Source organism: Trachurus japonicus, chromosome 10 (assembly GCF_045865225.1).
Source record: "Trachurus japonicus isolate A0001 chromosome 10, Traja_1.0".
Taxonomy (NCBI): Eukaryota; Metazoa; Chordata; class Actinopteri; order Carangiformes; family Carangidae; genus Trachurus; species Trachurus japonicus.
Genome location: NC_140916.1, coordinates 24,571,555 through 24,588,249, shown reverse-complemented (window position 1 = coordinate 24,588,249; position 16,695 = coordinate 24,571,555). Strand labels below are relative to the sequence as shown.

The 16,695-nt window shown below is 43.4% G+C and overlaps 1 protein-coding gene across 4 annotated transcripts in view; it reads right to left on the bottom strand.

Moving 5' to 3' along the window:
• Nucleotides 1–16,695, bottom strand: part of ablim3 (actin binding LIM protein family, member 3) — a 44,921-nt gene that overhangs the window by 6,806 nt on the left and 21,420 nt on the right. The window contains exons 3-14 of one of the 4 annotated variants that reach the window (XM_085788337.1): nt 15,894–16,077; nt 12,134–12,249; nt 9,445–9,571; nt 9,130–9,223; nt 5,717–5,804; nt 5,516–5,574; nt 5,336–5,407; nt 3,550–3,711; nt 2,847–2,876; nt 2,607–2,733; nt 1,550–1,645; nt 1,083–1,133 (exon numbers count right to left, since the gene is read on the bottom strand). In XM_085788337.1, the coding sequence (XP_085644463.1) occupies nt 1,083–1,133; nt 1,550–1,645; nt 2,607–2,733; nt 2,847–2,876; nt 3,550–3,711; nt 5,336–5,407; nt 5,516–5,574; nt 5,717–5,804; nt 9,130–9,223; nt 9,445–9,571; nt 12,134–12,249; nt 15,894–16,077 (1,206 nt within the window). The remainder of the gene's footprint in view (nt 1–1,082; nt 1,134–1,549; nt 1,646–2,606; nt 2,734–2,846; nt 2,877–3,549; nt 3,712–5,335; nt 5,408–5,515; nt 5,575–5,716; nt 5,805–9,129; nt 9,224–9,444; nt 9,572–12,133; nt 12,250–15,893; nt 16,078–16,695) is intronic. The other 3 variants (XM_085788338.1, XM_085788339.1, XR_015036775.1) reach the window with 3 other exon arrangements.

Sequence of the window (16,695 nt, the reverse complement as noted above, 5' to 3'; positions counted from 1 at the left end):
ACTAATTATAACTGAGTAACACAGAAGGGCGAAGTGTCTACACACAGGTCGACACAGTTCACTAACCCACAAATACCAACACACACACAAACAATACATAGGAACATGCAGGACAACAACAAACAACTCTCCTCCAAGAGACCTTAAGAGCCTTTTCCACTGTAATGTGATAGGGGGGATAGTGACTCTTTTCCTTATGAATGTTTATGCTTGAGCACGCTCTCCAGACGGCTGAACTGCATTTAAGTTTAATGACTTGTGAGGAAAAGAGACAAAAATAGCATCTTGCGTTAACTGCGCTGCCACGCCATTTGACTGAACGACAACATAAATCCACACAATTAAGAAATCAGACTTCCCCTCTCACACACCCTGTCAGTTTTCTACAAAAGTGAGCGCAACATCTGTCTCTGCATTCTACCAATTCCCTTTAAAAAAAACAAAAAAACACACAAAGAAACTAAACACAATCACAGTGACTGGTAAATCACACACTGAGCCCTGCCTAACAACTATTGGGCTGGAAAAAAAAGAAGTCTCCACATAGCAAATAAAAAAAATTCAGTTATAATCCACTGTGCTTTGTTCCACTGTTCTGCTTTATTCTCCTGAATTGTGTCCTCAGAGTCCCATGTACTCAACACTTGTCATGCCTGAGCAACCCTGCCTTCACTCGTGGCCTATTCCAGCCCTGTCTGCTGACAAGAACCTGTCGTGCCGTAGCGACTGCACACTGAAGCGGGCATGCGTGTGTACGCTTGTGGCATGCACACTAAACACTTTACACAGCCGGTGCAATTAGTCTGATTGATCCTTATCCTTAATGTTAAAAACAGGCTGTACAAGTCAAACTCAATTTCTTTTGTGCATTTCCAGGCACGGCATCCATCCATCTGTGTTTGTCTGTGACGGCTTCGATTTCAGTGATAACTGGGACGTCAATACTAGTCAATGCTGAGTCACAAGGGGCTGTTGGTGAACACTGATAGATCAGTAAAAACATCTACACCGAGTACTCAAACACAGCATGACTAAACTGACAGGAGGACAGGCAGGCTAAGGCGGGGCTAACTGCACTGTACCAGTTCTCTGATAGATGGGAGGCTTCCTGTAGATGTTGGGGTCCCCTGTGGCTGAGGAGAAAAAGAGGAGATGGAGAGGTGAAACATGGAGGAGTGAAAGGAGGAGGAGATGTGAGTTTCTGCTGGGGTGATGGGACGGAAGAGGAAGAGGAGGAGGAGATGGTGGTAGGAGGGATGGATGTGCAGGAAGGTGAAATAAGGTAAATAATGAAGTATGAGGGGAAAAATATGCCAGAGCAATTATGTGCAGTATAAAAATATGACACGGCAGTCACATTGCACACCCTCTCATTCCCACTGTTGAACTTAAAGCGGCCTTTCTGAGTGATTTGCATTAGTGGGTAATGGCTGATGAAATCTTCCCCACCCAATATATATAGTGTATGTATGTAAAAAAAAAAAAAAAAAAAATCATCTATGAGACTGTGAGTAGGGCGATGGGGAGATGGGGAGATGAGGAGTCCTACCTGGTACATGAAAATGTTTAGGGGGCTGGATTGTGGTGGGTGTGCTTGACCGCCCCTCTTGGCCGTAATAAGGTGAACTCCTGCCACTCTCAGAGCCTGCAGCCAGCCACAGCCAATCACAGCAAAGGAAACATGAGCATGAAAGGAGGGCTTCAACACATGCGGATGAAAACTAAAACATTTTAACATCCATTCAAATTTCAAAGTAACATCAGATACCTAATGGCAAAGGTTATTGACTTGCCTGTGGTTATTTGTCTATGCACAAGTGCAAGCATTAAATGAAATGACAGCCAGGGAGCAACTGCAGCACCAGATAGCCAAATAAGTGTTTTGAAGTGAAGTGAAAGACATTCTGTCCTATAGTGTGGTGAGAGTGAGTCAACACTAATATTAAATGATGGGACATCTGTTGTACATATATATATATATTAACACATATATATTAGTTGTGATGATAAACAGATGGAAACAACAATTCGTTTGAGATCCATTAAAAAGAAAAAGTTCAATATTTTGGGAAATATTCTCTTCTTGCAGAGAGTTTCAATGAGAAGACTGATGGGACTCTCATGTCTGTACATTACAGTTGATCCACGGCTTGCTAATTAGCAAAAAGCCTGGAAGCAGAAGAAAAAAACTAGCTTGATTCTACCCATTAATGATGCCACATACCATTCCTCAAATTTCTCATTTATTTTTTATTCATACAAAAACCAAAAGTTTCCAGTTTCCAGTCTCTTTACACTAAGCTAAAACAAATGACCACTGGCGTCAAGTGAAAAGACAAGTAGGAGTGTGACTGATCATTTCATCTAATTTTTATCAAGTAAGTAAATACATGTATTTCCCAAAACACCGAAGTAATCCTTTAAAATACTTAACTGAAATGAAATAATTCCCAAAATTAAAAATCTTCAGATCAGAAACTTCATACGTATGTGCTTGGTTAGAAGTACATGTCAAATCAAATAAAGCATGAGGGACTTCACTGAGCATTTTCTCTCAGACAGACTGGTATTAAGCTCAGAGGCAGGAGTGATGCTTCGTGACTCACCAGGGTAGGCATAGTGCTGCGGAGAGCGAGGCATGATGGGTGACATGCCTTGACGACTATATGTCGGCGAGTCTATATAACCTGGACTGGAGCACCGTCTCTGCTTTATATCCAGGTTGTCGTAGTCCTGGGTGGACCAAGGAGACGTGTGAGATGTTAGGAGAAGAGCAGCTCACACTTGTAGAAACCCGTCCTAAAAGCTCTGATACATGCTGTGCACTTGGAGGAAGAAATTCTTACCTGAGAATAGGGAGAGAGCGTCCCGAGTGACTGGAGAGTCAGCAGAGAGAGAAGAATGGTTATTTGTACTGCAGCTCAGGAGGGGGAGAGAAACTATACAGCACACAGCAGATTCAAATTATGTCTATGCTTTTTGGTGGCGGTGGTGTTGCTGCATGGAACAAAGTGATGGCTAGTGGCTGTATGATTAATTTAGATTCAGTTAAATGAATAGTTTGACATTTTGGGAAATTAGCCTTTTTAATTTTATTAGATAGATACCACTGCCAGGTCTGTCTCTAGCTCACTAGTTATATCCGTTTTACATAAACCAAAATTAAAAAAAAGGATATTAGGTGAGACTATTTCTTGATTTGCTTTAGGCAGTGAGACAGACATACAAGTCTGAAAGAGTGATGAAGGGGTTTTCCTAAAATGGCAAACTATTCATAATGTAATAAACCATTTACCAGAAAACTGAATAATCTCTGTATGGGCAGCAAAATCCTTCAAACAGTTTTACAAAACTTTGTGCTCATTATTTGTATTATTTGATTATTTTTATTCTTTTGTAACATAAAAAATGAAAACAGTAAAAGACTGAGGTGTTATGAAGACACACACCTCTAAAAATGATCCAAACAACTAAACAAAGTGTTTCTTGTGAAAACAGACCATTGATGAGACCGATCAATGTTTGGTCTGGAGTGTGTAGCAGTAGTACCTCCCCATAGCTGTAAGTTTCTAGCCTGTCATCAGGCGTGTATCTGTGGTAGGGCTGGTATGAGGAGGAAATGAGGTCTGGCTGTTGGATCTCATATATGGCCTTGACCTTTGGCAGGGCAGCTAGGTCCTTATAATCTAGGATCTCATTCTCCACTCTGGCCTGGAGAGAGGACACACACATACACCCACCAAACACAGAGACAACAGCAACAAGACCCAACGTCAACCACATGGACGATGCGCAGTAACAAAGCAGAATGGAAACTTCACCAGCGACTGTGAGCGGGTCATGCAGCGGGGGAGAAAGAGCTGATGAGGCACACACGCGGCTGCACGTGCACATACAAGTACATGCGTGTGTGTGCTCATCAAAAGTACACATGTGCGCTGCAGAACCTGACAGCAGTGTAAGTTGTTGACCTTCAGGAGCTCAGCATGTGAGAGAAAGAGTGGAGGTGGCAAAGACAGCCAGAGAGGGAGAGAGGGGAGACGGTGTGGACAGGAAGTGTGCTTACGCTGCATTTCTCCCTCATCCATCACCTTAAACAGAAAGGTCATTGATTATGAGACGAGAGCAGGGCGAGGCTGAGCGGAGAGCAGTGACTCCTGCCCGCATGCAGACGCCCCCTTGACATGCTAATACTGCCGACATGCAGCAGCAGCACTCAGCAGACTGCCAAGCAGCACGCTTGGACCCGGTTCCACATTAGGCTGAGGCTTTGCTTCGAAATGGAACTGGTCCAAGTCTGGAGAGTGCACAGTGTGACGACCTTCACATAAACCTGGCATGCAAAGCACCAATTTGTTGATTTGCATGTCAAAACATACACAAGTAGGTTGAAAATGCGATAAATTGTGTCGTAAATTGAAGTTGTATTTAATTTGTTTCCCATCAAGGTTTCATGACTAAGAACAATGCCAATATGTACACACCACACAGACAATTCCCCAGAACTTCAACTATAAGAAAAACAAATTAAATTGAGAAGTTCAGGGAGGAAACTTTGAGGAGATAAGACGAGCTGCAGAGAAAGTGTCTTGGTGTTGATAGGATAGCACTGTACTGTGCCTTTCCCTTTTCTGATTATATTTCCTTTTTCATGGACCAACAAGTGTGTTGGGAGTACGTGCATTATCAACTGGATGTAACACATCTTTTACCTGCTGGTGGCGCTAACTGCAAACTCAATGTATCACCAAAAAATTAGCGGTTACAGTATCTTCCACAGATAATGAATGTCTGTATAAGATTTAGTGGTGATCCACTCAGTGGTTTTTGAGAAATGTTTCACTGAACGACAGTGGTGGACTGACTCTGCTAACTGTAGTAAGATATTTAAGTTTCAGCTAGATTTGATCTAGTTTCTTGTTTCTAAGATCTACACATCTTGTTTATGATTTGCAAATCACCATATCAGTGCTTTCTGGACACTGATGACTGGATATGGCCATCAGTGTTGGTTTGATGGTGAGAAAAAAAGAGAAATAGAAGGAGACCAATATGTGTGCTGTTGTAATTTCTTGTTGCAACAGTTGACAACAAGATACTTCATATTTTCTCACATATCTTCAACTCCTGCAGCATGACTAATGACGACAGAGTTGGTAGGACACAGACAAGTGAACAGGCCAAGGGAGTGAGCAGCCTCTCTGGTTGGTGCTTAACCATTCAAGCCTATGGGTAGTGCTTGTGTTATCTGGTGTAGCAATTGTGCTTTTAGGGGAAGCTAAGTGGCAGTGGCAGCTAAAAGGGACTGAAAGCTGCAGACTCATCGTTGACTTACACATATAACCCTGCTGGGAGAGCCTATTGAGGAGCCTGGTGGAGAGATGGAGGTCTCCGACAGGCGTCTGTGCTGTGAGGTGGAAACAGACAAAGAACAGAAGAGAGGGGGCAGAGAACACGATGAGGAAATTACAGTTTTCATTTTACTTTAACAAGTTCACTTGGAGCTCCGTCTCACCCTGAGCCTCCTCTCTGCTCTTGCTGCCTGCTTGCATAATGGGTGCCACACCTCACATCCTGAAGAAGAGCGAAAGAGAGACAGGTTGGGTGTTCCCACATGCCATGCATTTTGTCTACATAAACTACAGTGTGAGCGCGTGTGTGTGGGTGTGTGGGTGTCCGTATGTCAGTGTGTGGATGAACTGTCTGCAAGTTTCACCTGTCAGGTACATTTCCTCCCCCTCTTTGAACATCAAGTTACAGCGGGCACATCGGGCGCAGGTCGGATGGTAGTGTTTTCCTCCCGCCTGTGAAGAGGAGAGGAGAGGAGAGGAGAGGAGAGGAGAGGAGAGGAGGAGGAGGAGGAGAGGAGAGGAGGAGAGGAGGAGGAGAGGAGAGGAGAGGAGAGGAGAGGAGAGGAGAGGAGAGGAGAGGAGAGGAGAGGAGAGGAGAGGAGAGGAGAGGAGGAGAGGAGAGGAGAGGAGAGGAGAGGAGAGGAGGAGAGGAGAGGAGAGGAGAGGAGAGGAGAGAGGAGAGGAGAGAGGAGAGGAGAGGAGAGGAGAGGAGAGGAGAGGAGAGGAGAGGAGAGGAGAGGAGAGGAGAGGAGAGGAGGACATGTGACTGAACATGTAGCTACATTTTCATTATGAATAGAGTGAAACGTTAATCTAGAAATTGCAGCCCCACCTTGGGCAGGTCATCATGTCCATATGTTTCCTACTGCTTATCATCTGACCTATCATCTGGTCTCATAATGTATTGAGACATCATTGCATAGCCAGTAGCGGTTTCATCAGCATGCAGCAATCACATGATAGCAGACACCACCCGTTCTCCCCCACGCCGTAATCAGAGCAAAGATCCCTGTAGGTCAGTCACATGAAGAAAAGTGTAGGAGGACATCAGTGTGTGTGTGTGTGTGTGTGTGTGTGTGTGTGTGTGTGCTATAGAGAGAAAACAGAAGTAGGTGTCAATGTAAGTGAAGGACACAAGAGTGTGATACTTGTCCTTGGACACACAGAGCGCCCCTGGGGAACACAACTGAACACACATGGCCCAGGTGAAATGGACACATGAAATGATGCAGTGTGATGTCACTGAGCTGGGCCTGTCTATCAATCCAGTCCACTTCATGGCTTGTGATGTTTCTCACACGCATCTCCACGGGAACCAGTGACTGAGGCGTGGCCACGTCCCATCACCTTTGCCTTCCCTGATACACCATTAGAGAATTTCTATTTATAGAAACACTGCTGACACATGGCCCATGTCACAGAGACCTGTACTGTTTCATCTGAACACACCCAGCATGCATGTTGGAGTCTGAGTGTGCGTGTGTGTGTGTGTGGTATTATGTCATATTACACTGCTAGGACTTTTTCCTGCTTTTCATAAAACTGATACCTGCGGGAAATCGGGTCTTTTTGTCGATTCTCTCTCCAGGAACTACCAGCGTTTGGCTCTTAATCTGAGCTTTAACCCGGCGCTGCTTTCTCTCTCTGTCTGTCTCAGCTTACTGTGAAAGGAAAGCCAGCAGAGGATGCAGCATTTCCGTCGCCTGCTTTCGGAGCAGCAGTGCTCCTACCGTCTCTGGTCATTAGGTATCAGCTCAGTAACTGCTGTTACCGTTTCTAATGAGGTCCCCATTCTCTCCAGTGGCATTAATAGGCTGCTATATTTATTGGCAAACTAAGACACCGAGGAAGTGCAGAGAAGAGGAGAAGTGAAACTGATGAAAGGAAGGTTTTATGCTTCGTCTTCCGCTTTTGTCTCGATTTTCTCTAAAACTGCTCATTAAACTAACAACCATTGGTTGTGGAAAGTTGGACTGAGACAGGACTCTGTGGGACAGGCGTTAGAGATTTCAATGGAGAAGAGAAATGCAGTGTTATGTGCTAGGGTACAAATTGGGAGTTTGAGCAGTTATCGTATATATTTGCATCTTTTTTTATATCTTTATATGTCCACTAAAGGCTTTTCCGCCTTTAGTGGACATATAGCCAATTAGCCATATAGCCTCAACACATGGGGCGGGTGCTCTACCAACTGAGCAAAACACCGCCCGAACATATCTACATCTTGTAAGCAAAATATATGATGCTACGCTGTAATATAATTGTTATAGCTATATAACTACAATAACAATACTATAACTACATTTATTAGGGGATTGTCAGTTATTTGGATAATAATTTATGTTATGTTAAAAGTGAGAATTTTGTTCTTTCCCATTTGATTATCTGCAATCACTGTGATTTATTTTTGATAACTACTCACTGCTTTCTGAAATGTTACAAACCAATCTACCTATCAAATTAATGAATCCAGGGAACAGACAAAAAAGACAAACAAAGGCAGATTTACTGTAAGTGAGACTAATGTTTATATGAAAAATGTGAGTTAAACTTATCTATTGTTCATTTTCGCAAAAATACTAAAATCTTAATTAAAACAGCTGCTTGAATAAACAATGCATCTGGGAAAGTTCCCTGAAGAAAATTATATCCTTCTTATCCTAAATGTAAACTGTTTGTCTGTGGAGTTAAGTCCTCTGGATCAGACTTCCTCTGTCAAATCATTTGCGTGCAGCATCTTTAAGAAGTGGATCATTATTTGACAGGAGAAAAGAGAGAGAGAGACACACACACACACACACTCAGAGAGTGAGTGAGAGAGAGACATGAGGGAAGAGAAGAGAGAGAGAGAGTGGGAGACTCGCTGATAAAGGCTGATATGTCCCCATGTCTATAAATAGTCCAGAGAGGCTGACAGTCAGGAACAAAGCACTTTACACCAGTCATTCTGACAAGCAAAGGAGCACAGGGACAACAAGACCCTGTGTGTGTGTTCATGTGTGTGTGTGTGTGTGTCTGTGCGTGTGTTCATGTGTGTGTGTGTGTGTGGCTAAGTTTTACTACGTCCGCTCCCTTTCCCCATGTCCCAGTTGACATGAGACATCCTCCAGAGACTCTTCCAAAACATTTAATTAGCATCTGCACTTTATCACTCTCATTATTGTCCCTTCACTTCTTCCCCGCTCCATCCCAGCTTCGTCTCCTCTGCTCCCCTTCTTCCATCTCTTCTTTTTAAAAATACTTCAGCGTGAGAGTGCACAAAGAACAACTGCATTTTTATCACTGCAGAGTTTGTTTTCTCCGTCTCCCCTCCTTCAATCTTTTCCCCTTCACTCTTTACTCTCTGATCTTTTTATAACTCCCTTTTCCTCTCAACTCCTCACATGTCGTTATGATCCAATCCACCTTTTTTTTTCTCCGTCCTGATACTGGAGGTACTGTAGACCTGAGTGTTTCTACTCAGGCCTACTCTACTGTTTGAAGAGTTAGTAAAGTTGAAGAAGTTTGACCATGCCGACACACTGTGGCTGAATTTGTTTTGGCTTAGTAAAGCAGGACAAAATTGTATCACCCCCTCAACAATTTTAAATCGCTCACTCCCTAAAGCACAGTGGGGCTTAGACAGAGCTGAGGATAAAATGCAACTGCTCATTTCTGATAACGTTGATTACGCTCAGTTGCCAACTCGCAATTCGGATTTCAGTGCTGCCGTGGTATTTCTGTGCGGCCAAATCTCTGCCAACAAAAATCTAATGTTGAAATCTGGTGCTGTTCTCACCTCCAGAACTCTTCCACTGATGTATCTGCTGCAGGTCTCACATTTCACCCCGTACTGGGCATGGTAATCTGCCTCACAGTATGGGACACCATCCCTGTAATACAGAAGAAAATATAAATAAAGCTGCAGTGGAGCATCAGATGCACAGTTTTCCCCCTCCGAAGAAAAACTAAACAACAAAAAAAAAAGCTGAGTTTCTTTCATCACAAAACAAACACTGCGGGACATTTTTTCAATTTGTGTGTCTTCTCTGAGTGAGACATCCTTTGAAATGCTGTGTTTCTCTTTGGTTTTTTTTCCCTTTCACACACTTACTTGCTGATGTATTCTCCGGTGAGAACTATGTTGCAGGTCCGACATCTGAAGCAGCTGACGTGCCACTGTTTCTCCAACGCCAGGAGAGACTGTCCCTGCTTGATCTCGGCTCCACAGCCAGCACAGTCTGGAGACAGAGAAAGAGCATGCGAGACAAAAAGGAGCAAGGCCGAGAGATGAGGGGTAAAGAGGAGAGGGAAGGATGCAGACAGAAAGAGAGTGAAGAGGGTATATGGGAGAGGTTGAAGCAGAGAGAGAGAGAGAGAGAGAGAGAGAGAGAGAGAAATCAGAGAAATAGAGTGAGCCAAGGTGTTATCGAACATCTTAAAACACCAACTGTGTTTCGAGTGTAGTCTTCTACCCCTTTGGCACAACCACCTCCTTAATCAATAGCTGGTCTAATGCAGGGTATTGTAGAGCTGTGGGTCCTCTCAACTGTAAGCACTGTTAAACATGACTGAAAGCAGGCTGCAAGCAGAGACAACTGTAATAGCCCCAGGGCTAAAACTGTTGAAATCCCCCTCATAGGAGACAAGTATGAATCTCTCTTTTCTCTCACATGTACACACTCTAGTCTATATACAAACATCCTGTACTGTACATTCCAGCTCCCTCAGACAGACGCCCCGACAAATGTTATTGACCACTGAAAGAAGCAGTTCAGTGCAGAGTCTGCAAATGATGCACGGCTGCAGAGTGTTAAACTGCTGAAAAAAAGGTCAGCGCTCCATTTGTTTCCATTTAGAAGATGTTTGTTTCAGCTTAACCTTTTCTAAACTGGTCTGCTGCCCCCGAGGCACACAGGACTACTCCGCTCTGCCCTGTCAGCCCATTCAAACTGTTTTACACTGTTAAAAAAAAAACTGCAGTGTATCGAGTTGGGTGCCTGCAGTCTAAATAAATCTTAACTGTCATTCGGTGGTGAGAGTGCTGAGTCGATCTCAGCTCCAGACTGCTACTGTGCCCAGCTGATTTTCTACTGAGTCATGATACAGTTCCTATTTTAGCAATCAAATGTAGTGGGAATTAAATCATCTGCAATTACGTAACAGAGCTTGTGGCAAGAAAGAAAGAACATATTTTATGAATTGTGCTTAAAAATTCACCCTGAAGGAGAGAAGACTGAAAGTGACTCCTGCACTCTTTCTGGTTGCACTCCCGCTTGTAACGATACAGCAGGAGGTTTTATTTGTTAAGCTGATTTTTACATCACTGAATGGAGAAGAGGTCAGGCACAGTATACTGTAGGATGTGTGTTTAATAACCTGCAATACTGACTTCACGCTCCTTGTGATTTCTCCTTTAAAGAACAGTTTAGCATTTTGGGAAAGATCCTAAAAAGCTTCATTGATAAGAATGAATGAATGAATGTCCTTTAAATTTGAAGCTACCGCCTGAACCTGGTTAGCTTAGCTTAGCATTAAAATTAGAAACATGGTGAAACAACAAGCTTATGTCTTCTCCCTTCCATTACTAAATAGTCTGGGTCACAGCCTCCCGCAAAACCACAATTTTTTGGCGATAAAACAAACGGGATACATGATGTTAATCATTGAGCCTTGAAGATGCTGGTTGACAGATTTTATTGCAGTTTGGTCAGAGGATTCAAACACGCTGCGGTTGGCGTGGTACACACTCAGCCCTTAGGCCACTGTGATGCTCTGATATAAAATTCATGATGCGGAACAATTCCAGGCCTCAAATGAAGTCAGCTGAGCTTCGTAAAACTAGACGTTGTGGATATTTACTACAGTCAGCAAATTATTTATTTATATTGAAAAATTCCACATATATTTTTCCATTTTTGCATGACATTCTGATTAAGATGGAGGTTGTCCTTCATACACCATCAAGGGTTAGAATATTAAAGTTAACCTTGGTTAAGGTTATGTTCATCAGTACATAAATCAGCAAATATTAGTGAATAAAGTTTGCTACCAGGTTATTTCCCATTAAATAATAGTTTTGTCCCTGGCAAATACATTTCCATCACTTTTCCACATCTAGCATAAATTAGCATTCTTAAAATTTCTGCTTGTTTCACAAAAAAGAAGAGGAGGAACAGTCTGGTACAGGCAGTGCATTATTAGTGCCTGCACTTTGTGTCCCATCCCATAGACTGCCTGCTCATGAGACAGAATAATGAACGCGTACCTGGGGAGCCGTTTGGATTTTATTCTCCTGAATGGAGCGATCTGGGGCGGACATTTATTCACTGCTTCTCTACCATCTGTTATTACTGCACAGCCAGTGAGCAGCAGCCTGCTGTCTGTGTGTCACACTCAACAAATGATTCACTATCAATCACTGCTGCTCCTTTGTGAGATTACAATTTGTCATTTTCCTGCTTTATGTCGAAAAGGAGAGGGCTGCAAACACCTGTATAATAACACTGTATATTTACTTAATTATGTGCAGAGAGATGCGACCAGATGTGCAGTGAATGCATCGCATCCTCAATTCTCTTCATGCGTAGTGATGACAGTAATGAATGAATGATGTGTCTGTTTGTGTTGCATAACTCTCAGCTGGCGGATCAGCTTGACAGGTCAGACGACTGATTTGACAGACTCTCGATTAGCTAAACGAGCTAAATGGGCCTCATGGACACATCGAGTTAGCCTCAGTGTTCCGTAACGGCGGGTGGCCCTAAACAGAACGGACAGAGCGAGGCGGACGCCGGACTTACGGCTGGGCCCGTGGATCTTGATCGGTTCATTTGATTTGACGAGTGTGTGCGAGCACTGCTGGCACACGCAGTCCTTTCCACTGAACGTCACTCTGTCTCCGATGGGGAAGGGTTTACTGAGGAGGAAAAAAAGAGAAAAAAGGACAGAGAGATAAAGAATTAGAAAACTGGGGAAGGAGCACACGATACGAGATAAAATGCCTGCAGTGATTTTCTGTGTTAACATTACATCCAATTGTACACGTGGAAAAACAAATGGGTGCTGGCAGGAACATGACTGGGTGACAGACAGATCATAATGCTGCTGACACAAGCTAAACTCGGCGCGACATCCTCTGTGAACCTGAAAATACATTTGTAAACAGTGGAGCCGACGGGTTAATAGGACGCTGATTGTTGCAGCGGCACCTGGCTGCTCTGTGATTAAAGAGACGATAATGTGACGCTGCCACTGTCTCCTGAAGGGAAAACTGGCTCTCTCAGTGAGAATGAAAACTTATTAAGGAGACTGTGCGGAGTGCATACTGATCCTAACTGCCGCCTTCTCTCTCAGTCTGTCCGCCCAGTTCGCTCCCATGCCTCGCCCGCTCCCTGCACAGCTGGTGCCACCAGGTCACTGTTTTCCTCGTCACTTTAAAACCGCGCCGCTGTAAAGAAGAGTAAATACACGAGCTGACAAAAACAAAATTAAATTTGCACTGTTTTTGTCTGTCTTCCCTCTGCTTTTCAAGGAGACGGATTGATTTCTTTATGACTGGGAAGGATGTGAGAATGAATGGGGAGCTAAAAGGCTTAGGGAAGCCTGTTTAAAAGACATAGATGGCAGTAATCCTTTTACTCCCCCGCCAAGGCCTGGAGCCGGAGCCAAGACCCAGAGGGAGGCTAGAGTCTCCAGCGGAGCTCACAGTCAGCACACAGAAGTGCAGCGCATCCGTGTACACACTTGGAGATGTACGGAGGCGAGCGTGGATAAGAGCTTGTGCAGGGTATACAGTGCATGGCAGCAGTGGCAGCCCGAGAAAGTGTGTTTCTAAGGAGCATTTCTGGGAGCATGTTATGACTGCGTGTCTAAATATGTGGGCGAACTGGCACATACAGTCTTCTAGGTTGGCTCCTTTGTGCTTTTATATTATTCAAAGAAGGACAACATCCATACATAAAACAGAAAGGACAAACAAGTGAGAAGAACAGCAGAGACATTTCAGAACACAAATTATTCAGCGATAGTCCCGGCTGGTAAACATCGGAAGAGGGGCCAAATCAATGACAACTGATAAAGCGCGTTATTCATAAAGGCTTCATTTTAAAATCATCTTTTCAATGGTCCCAAGGTTAACCATCTGTTTGCGTTTGATGAGCCATACTGGGCAAAAAGCTAAACATAGAACGCCAGAGCAGTCGGAGTTTGAAACATGATGCTGGTTTTCGAGGTTTGTGTTTGGGTCCATTTCTAAGCATAGCAGACTATATCTCTATATAAATGGCTGATCATAGCTACGGCGGCCTATAGTCTAAGTGCACAAAATGCTGTGGCGGTGCAGAAAAAGTCTGCTCGTCTGCGTTTGACCTTGTCTTTACCTGTGTGTTGCTCTTACTCCCTCAAGACACACTTGCCTTGTCAGCCTTTCTGAACGCTTTAAAAATTTACTGTTTACATATTTAATGCATGTTTTTTTTTTTTTTACTGGCCACAGAAGTAAAGCTATTTCTGGCTTTAGTGATGTGCCCTCTGGCTTTGATCTCCACTGCTTTTTAAAAAACAAAAAGAGAAGTGAAACTTGCAGTCTGCCTTCATTAGAGCTGAGGCTGCCATGACAAAGAGAGAGAGGGACGATCATGAAGACATGAAGAAAGATGATAGCATGCGGATGATGATTAAGAACAGGAAGATGATGGCGGGAATAATGAGGATGGTGAAGAGGGAGGGGTGGGGATGGTGGTGGTGGGGGGGCGGGGGGGGCTGAGAAAAAAAGAGGTGGTAGAAGAAGGGACTGTGAGCAATGTGACAGGGGGCAGACGGAGCAGGAAAGAAGAGATTCACCCTTCGGCTTCTCGCTGTCTCTTCCACATAAGCTGACAAAACACACACACACACACACACACATCCCTGTCAGTGCCAGGGCTGGTCCCCTGACTGTCTCCGGCCAGTTGGTGTCAGTTTGGCTTTTTCTGCCCACGACCGCTTGTTTATCAGCCAAAAAAACAACAAAAAAAACCCTGAAATGATGAAATAAAAAGAGAGGCCAAAAGAGATGCTGACTCACTGTGGGTGCGTTAAGGAGGTGCTTAGCATGAGCACTGATGGAGGTCAGAGGAGAGATGGCCTACTTCTACTGAGTCTAACAGTGTGAAACACCAGGTCAGCTCTTTTCATGGGTCGTGTCTGGACTAAGCAAAAACGACAGCGTGCTGCAGATTCCCAATCAAACTGTTCTCTAACTAACAAGCCACTTCCACTAATGAATCCTCACGTCTCTGCTTCCTCGCAGTGCCGGGCTGATACAGAACAGTACAGATAAAGATGTGATGAAGTATTGTGCACACATGGTTACTTTGTGCAGACTGGTATACCTGAGTGGCATGATGGGCAATATAGTTAAATCTTTCATTTAGGGTTGTAAGAAAATAGTCTTAAAAAATCAGAGTATATCGTCTTGCTTGAGTATCACTATATTGTATTGTTGCCCCTGTATCGTGATACTGGCGTACCAATACACACCCCTACCTTCATTGAAGTTATGTTTAATTTTATATTGCACGACATGAATACTGTAGAGTATATCTTGATAAATTTATTTTTTATGGGAAATATGTTGAGAGGCAGATTAGTTATATCAGATTTAATCTAATAACACACGCTAGAGCTGCTCTGATTCATTTTCCTCTTAAAAATGGATTGAATTACTATAATGTGAAACAGGATGTATGTGGTGATGATGACTGATAGCACTCCTTCTTTTCTCTTTTCCTACTTTATGAAACATTTTTGTGTCTTTCAGCATTTTGTTTTGGTTTTAAGGAAACAACTTTTTGGTTTAGACTCACAGCTTTTATCAACAGGGTATCCAACTGCAGCTGCTATACTGTAGGCATCAAGCAGTTCTATCTGGCAAATATGGCAAAGCAGCTACGGTATTGAGCCAACTATTGTTTGTGGTGCCTAAAAGTAGAGCTAAAAGGACAGGAAAACTCGATTTAAATTCACCATATGGCCAGAAGTGCAAATGAAAATAAATGCTAAAAATAACAGGTGACATTATCAAAGTTGTGTTTATAAATTCATATGCTACCATCAAGAGGCCAAAAAAGCAATTGGCAGAGGTTTGCTGATAAAACTGATAAAAGATCCTGTGCCCTACATAAAATAACATAAGAATCTACTCTCACCATAAGGCAGTCTCGCTAATTGATTTGTCTGTACAGTATTTGCCAGAGATACAGAAAGGATACACCACAGAATAAAGGATGTAGCATATTGATAATTTCTCTATCTCCCAGTGTAGAGTATCATACTCTAAGTCATGTGCCAGACGGAAAAACGATAGTGACTAGCTTGTAAACATAGTGGAGCATTTAGTGGCTCAAGAGAACTCTGACTTGAATTTGCTAGACTGCAAACCAGAACTCCAAATGAAGGCACATGTTGCCTTTGTGTTGTCCAGCTATATGTGCTATTGTAACCTTGCACATGGGAGATTACATGTCTGGTTGTGTGTGTGTGTGTGTGTGTGTGTGTGTGTGTGTGTGTGTAGATTTATACCTGCAAATGCTGCAGACAAAGCACTTTGGGTGGTACGTGCGTCCCAGAGCGGAGACCACCTCTCCGGTAATGAAGCTGTCACAGCGGTCGCAGCGTGTGCCATACAGACGCTGATAGTCTGCCGTGCAGATGTACTCGCCCTTCTTCTGGAAGAAGCCAGATCGTGCAAGATCACAGTTACACACTGTGGAGAGAAGAGAGGGGAGAGCGTGAGGCAGGTGGATACTTACATGGAATAATCTGTTGATAAAGAAATACTATTTTTGGGTTTCCACTCAGAAAATAAATCAAAGTTTTCATTTACTGTCATGTACTCCTAGAATCAAACTCAATTACCCAACAACACAGTATTTTATGGGTCCTCTTTCTTGTTTTTTTTTGTTCAGCAGCTTCCTGTTTACCTGTTTGTGTTTGCATTGGTGCTTGTTTGTGCTGTGTGTATGTGTCTTCACACATGGCTGCTAGGGAAGTTACTCAGCTCCAGACAGAGGTGAGCCAATTTGCTCTGATGGGAATATAATGACATAATCAGTGGAAAAGCCATTTTGTGCAAAACAATGTGAAGAAGGAGACAAAACAACAAACTGCGAGTTCCCGGCATCATCAACCTCAGTCTCGTTAGATACCAGAGGAGAAGACATTGAAATCATTTACTGTGTATGTGAAAGGTTGTGCACTTGTGAGTGTGTGTCTATATTGTGTATCCTAAGCAGACAATCGGTGCTACAAGCACTTTGCCGTGTAACAGAGAGTGAATTCCAGTGGGTGTAACAGTATAGCTAGGAGGCGTTTCCACGGATCA